Genomic DNA, 8,820 nt, shown 5'->3' with positions numbered 1-8,820 from the left:
ATTCTTTGAAGAAGCAAAGGAACTACAAGTGTGGAGAGAAGCTTGTATGGAGGAACTAAGGTCGATCGAAAGGAACAAGACGTGGAACTTAGTTGAATTACCGAGTGGTGTTAAGCCAATTGGCTTAAAATGGGTATTTAAGATCAAACGCAATGCAGATGGGAGCATTAATAAATATAAAGCAAGACTCGTTGCTAAAGGGTATGTGCAGAGACACGGGATTGACTTCGACGAGGTATTTGCTCCAGTAGCATGTATTGAAACAATACGGTTTATCATTGCCTTAGCCGCTTCTAAAGGATGGGAAGTACACCATTTAGATGTAAAAACTGCCTTCTTACACTGAGAACTTCGAGAGGAGGTCTTTGTTTCTCAACCGGAAGGTTTTATGAAGGAAGGAAGCGAAGGAATGGTGTACAAGCTGAACAAAGCGCTTTATGGACTGCGTCAAGCACCACGGGCCTGGAATCATAAGCTCAATCAGATTCTAAAGGAGTTAAATTTTGTGAGATGTGCTAAGGAGCCTGCTTTGTACCGAAGACAAGATAAAGAACAGTTGTTGATTGTAGCGGTTTATGTGGACGATCTTCTTGTCACTGGTAGCAGCCTGAGTCTAGTTCAAGAGTTCAAGCAAGGGATGTCATCTAAGTTTGAGATGAGTGACCTTGGTAGACTGACATACTATCTTGGCATTGAAGTCTTACAAGAAGATAGCGGAATCACCTTGAAGCAGAGCAGGTATGCAGAAAAAATTCTCGAAGAGACTGGCATGAGTGATTGCAATGCTGTTCAGGTTCCGATGGACTCAGGTTCGAAGCTTTCAAAGGCTATAGATGATCAGTCTATTGATGAAAGTGAGTATAGAAGGAATATTGGCTGTCTGAGATATTTGATTCACACCCGACCTGATCTCTCCTTCGCAGTTGGCATTTTGAGCCGCTATATGCATAACCCGAAGAGAAGTCATGGTGTGGCGTTGAAGCATGTTTTGAGGTACTTACAAGGAACTTCAGGTTATGGTCTCACATTTAAGAAAGGAAGCAGCTCCGGGTTAGTAGGATATTGTGACAGCAGTCTTAATATAGATGAAGATGATGGTAAAAGCACAAGTGGTCACATTTTCTATCTCAACAACTGTCCTATTACATGGTGCTCACAGAAGCAGGAGACGGTAGCTTTATCTTCTTGTGAGGCCGAGTTTATGCCGGCTACAGAAGCAGCTAAGTAGGCTATTTGGTTGCAAGATTTGCTCTCTGAAGTTACAGGTGAAGAGCTCAAGAGAGTAACGGTTCGTATAGACAACAAATCTGCTATAGCACTTACCAAAAATCCTGTCTTCCACGGTCGCAGCAAACACATTCATAGGAAGTTTCATTTTGTTCGTGAATGCGTAGAAAATGAGCTGGTAGAGGTCGAGTATGTTCCTGGCATTGAGCAGAAAGCTGATATCTTGACCAAGGCACTTGGGAGAATCAAGTTCAAAGAACAGAGAAGCTTCATTGGAGTTCAAGATTTGAGTGAGCAAGATGGTTTGAAGCTTACGGGGGACAATGTTAGTGTAAGCTTGAAATAGCTTGAGGTTTAAGCTAAGTATATTTAGGAGATATCTAAATATACATATCTAAAGATTTAGGAGATATCTAAATTATGTAATATTTCCTAAAGTTGTTAGGATGAATATTTATTCTTCTTTCTATATAAGAAAATGCAGGGTGTTGCATAGCTTATTAGAGAGATTAGAGAGATTGAGATTGTTTTAGTTTTGAGAAGTTTCTAAAGTAATAAACGAGAGTTATTCATTATTTTTGTGTTTGATTTAATAGATTCATATAATGTTGCATCTTATGTTTTAAAGAAATCAGTAAAATCTATTAAAAAATTACTTATTCAAAAATTAAAATGCACTCTTCGATGATCTTTGACAACATCGAATTGTATATCATAATTCTTCCTAAAATAGAGAGATTAATGCGAACAAAACAAAAATACTTAATAACTTTTTATCTATCACTTTTTTGTTATAATCATTATTGTGTTTACAATGATAATAAACAAAAATACTTAATAACTTTTTTATCTATCACTTTTTTGTAATAATCATTATTGTGTTTACAATGATAATTGGAGAACCTTTTTCATAAATTTCTGTAAGGATGACATTTGTAGTCGACGAACATCCCGACGTCGACATCTATTAGCATAAGTACATGGTCGCCTATATGGATTCGCTCGTATGGGCAGATGACATTTGGCGTTAGGAAATCTTGGATCGCAACCATTACCTAAACCTATAGACGGTACATACGGGATATATTTTATTTTTGCCTCAGTGCAACTTATAAACACGCATACCACAATCAAAAGTGTCACTAGCATAACATCTTTAGTTTTTATCATGATTTTAGAATTTGGATTTTTTATTCTATTTTTTTATTTGGTGAAAATATTGGAAAATCAGCTTCTTATATATAGTACAAAAAGATAAGTTACAATTCACTATCTTTAATACATAAGTCTAATCTTGTTTTGGTGGAATTGGTGTTACAGTATTTGTTTCAGTTATTATTATTACTATTAGTATAATAATATACATTTATTATTTTGCAACGTTTTTTTTTTTGTTGAGATTTTACTGATTTAATTTCACTATTTTTTTCTTTTAAAATAATATTGATTCTTATAGGAGAATCATATAAATGGTTATAAAATCCAAAATTGTCCTAAATTAGATGAATGTGAGTTGTGCATATACTTGTTACCCAAGGTTTTTTTTTCTTTTTGGTATCAATTGTTACTCAAGGTACATGTTCCTTTTAATTTGTTTTTCATGTACTTCCGATAATAGTTTTAGAAACTCTAATTACTCATACCCCAACTCGTATGTGATATACACGATCCTATATTCGAAAATGTCCTTGTCATCCCAATCCTAAACCAAACGCTACCAAATTACAAATTGATTCATATATATGCTGATGTAACATACATCTAAGTAACTGACTGAGATGAATGTATATTTTAGAAAAAGCGAAAGCTACAACCTAGAAAGAAAAAAATAAGACCCTCAACGATTTCCCGGAAATTACCTAGCTCATTTCTATATTCTTTCAACTGTCTATTTTATTAATTTTTTTGTTCTTGGTATAATTTTAGTCAGATGACTGAGTGTAACGTCTGACTAGTCTTAATATGAGAAAAAAACCAACTAAAAACAAAAAAAACAAACAAACTCACGTAAAGATATACATCGCCACTCCAAAATTTATCCTATTTTGAATCGTGATATTAAACCAAAATAACGTGTTGTGTATATGGCTTAGTATGTTAATTTCTATATTATCAGGAGCACAATTCACTATTGGATGATTAAGAATTTATTTTTTGTAGTGATATATAAGAAAATATGAATTGCAGGGTACAATTTCAATTATCCCAATTACGTAGACTTTATTTTGCAAGAGAAATTTAGTCAACCTAGAAAAATAATTATTAACAATAACTTATTTGTCATACAACCATATCATAAGATTATAACATGGAAGAAATTTTTTTTTATAAAATTCCAACAAACTTTCGCTGAAACTTCATGTAAACCTTCAAAAGCAAACCCACCAGTCAAATCTTTAATAATATATCTCTAGCTAAACGAATACAACACTTCTCACTTCATATAAATTAATCAATCTCTTCAACTATTTTATAGATAGAGACTCAAAAACTTTTAATGAAAGAGCAAAAAGATCACGTTGTAGTGATCACCTATGGACCATCATCGGAGGGTTCAGTAACGGCATCGCCTGTCTCTCAACACACGGCCTCAGTTCCAACGCCGTCTTCGTTTGCATACTCTGCAACGCCGTCAATATCAAGATTTAGCTCACGGCGAGCGTCGGTTCATATTAGCGGTTTGGTTCTCCGGTTTATAACGTTGGTTCTTTGTTTCGTCTCGGCTCTTTCGTTGGCGGTGAATGTTCGTCGGCCTTCGAGGAGACATCTGACACAGAACTCCTCGAATTTTGCTTCATATCCTGAACTATTGTAAGAACCTTATCTTCTTTAATTCATTGTTTAATAGTTCTACTGATATTTTATAGTAATTTGCTTCATAGAAAATGATGTTTTGTTATTTCCAAGCAATATGGATTTTATTTATCGTTATTCCTGCATCAATGCTACAACTTGGAAATAAAGAGTAGTTGATATATAAAAAGTCTTTTAAATGATACTATTAAAAGACTACGTTGGATTTTATAACTTAAACGAAGAGAACTATATATTGTTTAAGGTTCAAATTTTAGGGTTTATGGGTTGTATTTTGGGATTCAAGTTTAGAGTTTAATTTGTGCTTTTAATACTAAAGGTATAGATTTTAGATTATCATGTTTCTTTAACTACTAGTAACATTTTATTCATATGTTAATTTACAAAATAGGCTATTATTATAGTCATATATATTCCACAAAAAGTAATGGACAAAAGTGTATATATAGAAATTCCAATTATCTTTACTATGCATGAAAATGAATATTCTAAACGTTATATGTGAAGTGAAATAAAATGTGTAGGCGCGTTGGATACAAAATTTTAACGCCGTAAATTAAACACATCCGCGAAATTAACGTACCAAACAAACATTAAGAAACAAATTTATAGAAAATTTTTTGGTTGATATTTTTTATACTTAAAATTCATATAAAAACGTAAAATAAAACGAAAAAAAAAAAACAAATATGCAGGTATTGTTTTGGTGTATCGGTGACAGGATTCGCGTATACATGTTTGCAAACATTCAAAGGAGTTTGTGATATTACTCACAGAGGAGTTTTAATCTCTGAGCCTCTCTCGGATTATATCAGCTTTATCTTTGACCAGGTATTTTTACATTATTACTGATTAATGATTATACATTTTTTATATTTTCAATCGTTAACAGTGAAAAAAGTTTGAACTAATTAAATATTAATGTACGTATGCGAAACATAATCAGGTTATATGTTATCTACTAGTATCATCTTCTTCTGTGGCCATCGCGTGGATCCAACATAGAAACGAGGATGCGGTAAAAACACTAAAAAACAGCTCTATAGTTTCAGTTTCAATGTCATTCTCTGCCTTTTTGGTTTTGACACTCTCTAGCCTCTTGTCAGGGTATAAGCTTTGCAAGAGATTTATGTGGTAATTAAGTCTTGTAAAGGGCCACATAGAGTCTTGTAAAGGGGTTTGTTTTTTATATTCAAATCATGTTACTCCATGAATATATATATTTTTGCTGGAATGTAAAAGTTTATTCAACAAAAGAACTCCTTTACACATATTCAAAGTTTCAAAAGAAAAAAAAAAGTTCTGGGAAATATCAAATAGCCATCATGTTAATATTGGAGTAATCACGATCAAGTGGTAATGGTCTAATGGTTTATATTTGAGGAGTTGCTTTATTGGTATAAGTCAAAGACTCAAAAGATCAATTACTATTAACTTCTTAAATACGAAATTGTCTATATATTTTCGTTCGATTAATCGAAATAGTGTATGTTTTACATCTATGAAAATTTTAGCTGAGCAAATTATTAGACGACTACATTTACCATAAATAAATTAGTACAGTAGTAAATTCGGATCAACAACTCCTGCATCAACATATATTGAAATAGTCAAGTGTTACTTTGTACATGCATGACCATTGTACAAATTAATTAAGTGTATATTTGTCTCCCTCGTGTCGTATGTTAATTTTCCAAATTGTGTCATCCTACTATATTAATTGAGAAGTACAAAAATAAAAATAACTTTAAAAAGTGTAAAAATTTACATACAAATGCCATTAAAAATTGTTAAATAAAAGCTAAAACAAGTGGAGAATTTATTAAAAATGCCCCTTTTGATATACCCCTTTTCAAAAATACCCTCTTTTCTGGCCATTTTTATTTATGCCCTCTTTTAATTTTTAATGACCATTTTACCCTTAGATGAAAATTTCTTTATTCAATAAAAAGAAAAACAAAATTTTCCCGCCAAAAAATTTCCGACATATTTTCCCGCCAAAAATTTTTCCAAAAAATTTTCCCGCCAAAAATTTTTTTGTCAAAAAACTTTTGATAAAAAATTTCGAAAAAAAAAATTTTCCCGCCAAAATTTTTCCCGCCAAAAAAAATTTACAAGGTTTTTAAAAGGTTTTATAAGGTTTCTACCTTATAAAAGCCTTATAAACACCTTGTAAAGGCTTTTACAAGATTTTTTAAAGAGTTTTAAAAGGTTTTTTAAACAACTTGTAAACGCTTTTACAAGATTTTTAAAAGGTTTTTAAAAGGTTTTAAAAGGTTTTTAAAAGGTTTTTAAAAGGTTTTCAAATGGTTTTTAAAAGGATTTTTAAAAGGTTTTTAAACACCTTCTAAACCCTTTTACAATGTTTTTAAAAACCTTGTAAAAGTTTTTATAAAATTTTTAAAAGGTTTTTAAACACCTTTTAAATGCTTTTAAAAAGTTTTTAAAAGCGTTTACAAGGTGTTTAAAAACCTTTTAAAGCATTTACAAGCTTTTTAAAAGCATTTACAAGGTTTTTAAAAGCGTTTACAATGTGTTTAAAAACCTTTTAAAAACCTTGTAAACGCTTTTAAAAGTTTTTTAAAAGCATTTACAAGGTTTTTAAAAGGTATAAATTTTAATATTTTTGGCGGGAAAATTTTTCGATTTTGGCGGGAAATTTTTTTTTTTGGCGGGAAAAAATAATTTTTTCGGGAAAAATTTTTGATTTTGGCGGGAAAAAAAATTTTGGCGGGAAATTTTTTGGCGGGAAAATATTTTCGATTTTGATGACTGTACATTCTTGCTGTCACTCAAAAAGGGTAATTTGGTCATTTTGTATATAAAGAGGGGTAGTTTTAAAAATGGTCAACATGAAGGGGTATTTTTAAAAAGAGATATGGAAAAAGAGGCATTTTTGAGAATGCCCCTAACAATTGAGGGTATAAAAGATAATTAATAATTAATTATTTTATTATCTTATCATCAATCAGCAAAAATAGTGGGTTGCATGGATAATCAATTGACTTAAATTAAATCTATTTACTAAATCTTTATTCTTTTAACCAACAAATCTCATACGCATTAAAATTCTTTAAATGTGGAGGAGAATTAAATGTGGAGGCAATCTTAGGGGGGGTTATTGGATGTATGATTTTGATGGATTTAGAAATCCAAACAAAAATCATGTGTTATTCAATCATTGATTTTAAAATACTTATCAAAATCATGTGTTATTGGTTCTATGATTTACAAATACTTTTTAAAATCCCCTGTTATTCATTTAATGATTTGTTTTTGGATTTCAAAATCCATATTATGTTTTATATGGATTTGAATGGATTTGATAGTATAAAATAGAATGATTGAAATCCAAGGATAAAACATGTTATTTCAAAATACATCTGTTTTGATTTCTAAAATTTACAATTCCATATGGATTTAGAAATCATCTCTCCAATAACAGCCCCTTAGATTATTGCCGGTGATTCCATGGAATTCATGTTAGTGGATGAAGCTGTATATTATTTTCCATAATTAATGTTTTCTTCTCATTATTGTTTTATTAAAAATTTTATTTTTCTAAACATATATATAGGATGATAAGATGGGAGCTGACCTTAAAAAAGACTTAATAAAAAAAATCGAGAATGGAGCTTCTGAATTTTCAATCACAAACTATTATAAATAATATAATAATAAAATAAATTATTATAGATTTCAATAAACAAAAATATTCAGTCCGCGATTTACCGCGGGTTAGTACCTAGTTAATTAGTAAATGGGTTCTAAAATATTATGTGACAAAAAGGATTTTAGTGTCACTAAAATAGTGATTGATCAAGGAATGAAGAGTATCTAATAATACCACTAAAACCATAAAATATGCATATTACTAAAGATGACTAAGTTAAATAACTTGTTTGGGCTTTTTCATACAGTATCATAAATAAAATTACGTTTCAGTGAGCTTACCAAGAAGTCCACATATTAGATCATCTATACGTAGTAACTAGTAACTAAGACACTAAATTCTAACACTGTTATTGGTAGGTTGTCCCAAAGTTTAAACAGGATGACGGTGTTTTCCATGAGTATCAATCGTTATGAGGGTTGATTTTTCGCGCTTATGCGGTTTTGATTTGGTATTCTTCGTCTTCTTTGAAATCTGGTATAGCATTATTTAGCTATGAACAATATTAAGAATTTCACAAAACTATGTGTTCAATTTCTTATATAAAGAAAGAACAAAAAAAGAAAGCTTATATTAAAAAAATATGAGATTACTAACGAGTTGGTTTACTATTGTGCGCGTCCACAGAACCTTCGGGTGGTTGAAGTGTTGAACATAAGGGTTATCTTAGCCAACGCAAAACCCATCTGATATTTAGACCACTACTACTTAACTGCAATAATATTCACATGGGGGTTATCTGATATTTTTCAAAGCTTTTTATTTCCTTTAACATACTAAATATGTGGCAATCCTATTTTATTATTAACTGGGAAATATAAAATATAAACTAACATCAATTTACATTACAATGCTATTGGAAAGCCCTAATTTCATTGATATTGATATATCATGGTTTTTGTGGTTTTTAACCATGATATAAGGAGTCTTTTAGTGTCTTTTCATTTGTTTCTAGATTGTTTTTGAGTCTTTACAGGTTTTTAGCATGGAAGGAGCAAAGTGGAGCAATTTGGATCAGTTTGGAGCAATAATCCGCAAGAAATCAACTTGGAATCGATCAGAGGAGATGGTGACGATCGACACTGCCTTAGCATCGATCGACACCC

The 8,820-nt window shown here is 31.1% G+C and overlaps 2 protein-coding genes across 2 annotated transcripts; both read left to right on the top strand.

The window, feature by feature from the left end:
* Positions 410-1,573, top strand: LOC109126417 (uncharacterized mitochondrial protein AtMg00810-like). Its single transcript, XM_019229952.1, has 2 exons — positions 410-1,187; positions 1,266-1,573. Exons 1-2 carry the CDS (start codon positions 410-412, stop codon positions 1,571-1,573), a joined length of 1,086 nt encoding a protein of 361 aa, XP_019085497.1.
* LOC104718533 (CASP-like protein 4A4) lies at positions 3,628-5,312 on the top strand. Its single transcript, XM_010436299.2, has 3 exons — positions 3,628-4,038; positions 4,737-4,872; positions 4,988-5,312. The coding sequence occupies exons 1-3, from the start codon at positions 3,725-3,727 to the stop codon at positions 5,177-5,179; spliced, it is 642 nt and encodes a 213-aa protein (XP_010434601.1). The 5' UTR covers positions 3,628-3,724; the 3' UTR covers positions 5,180-5,312.

Source organism: Camelina sativa, chromosome 2 (genome assembly GCF_000633955.1).
Source record: "Camelina sativa cultivar DH55 chromosome 2, Cs, whole genome shotgun sequence".
Lineage (NCBI taxonomy): Eukaryota > Viridiplantae > Streptophyta > Magnoliopsida > Brassicales > Brassicaceae > Camelina > Camelina sativa.
This window is presented reverse-complemented; position numbering and strand designations above follow the sequence as displayed.

What these genes read in the sequence shown, in the direction of transcription:
- LOC104718533 (XM_010436299.2), top strand. Translation starts at nt 3,725, where the DNA reads ATGAAAGAGCAAAAAGATCACGTTGTAGTGATCACCTATGGACCATCA. An exon ending in GCTTCATATCCTGAACTATT is followed by an intron (nt 4,039 to 4,736) that starts GTAAGAACCTTA and finishes ACAAATATGCAG; the next exon opens with GTATTGTTTTGGTGTATCGG. An exon ending in TCAGCTTTATCTTTGACCAG is followed by an intron (nt 4,873 to 4,987) that starts GTATTTTTACAT and finishes AAACATAATCAG; the next exon opens with GTTATATGTTATCTACTAGT.
- LOC109126417 (XM_019229952.1), top strand. Translation starts at nt 410, where the DNA reads ATGGTGTACAAGCTGAACAAAGCGCTTTATGGACTGCGTCAAGCACCA. An exon ending in GACGGTAGCTTTATCTTCTT is followed by an intron (nt 1,188 to 1,265) that starts GTGAGGCCGAGT and finishes CTGAAGTTACAG; the next exon opens with GTGAAGAGCTCAAGAGAGTA.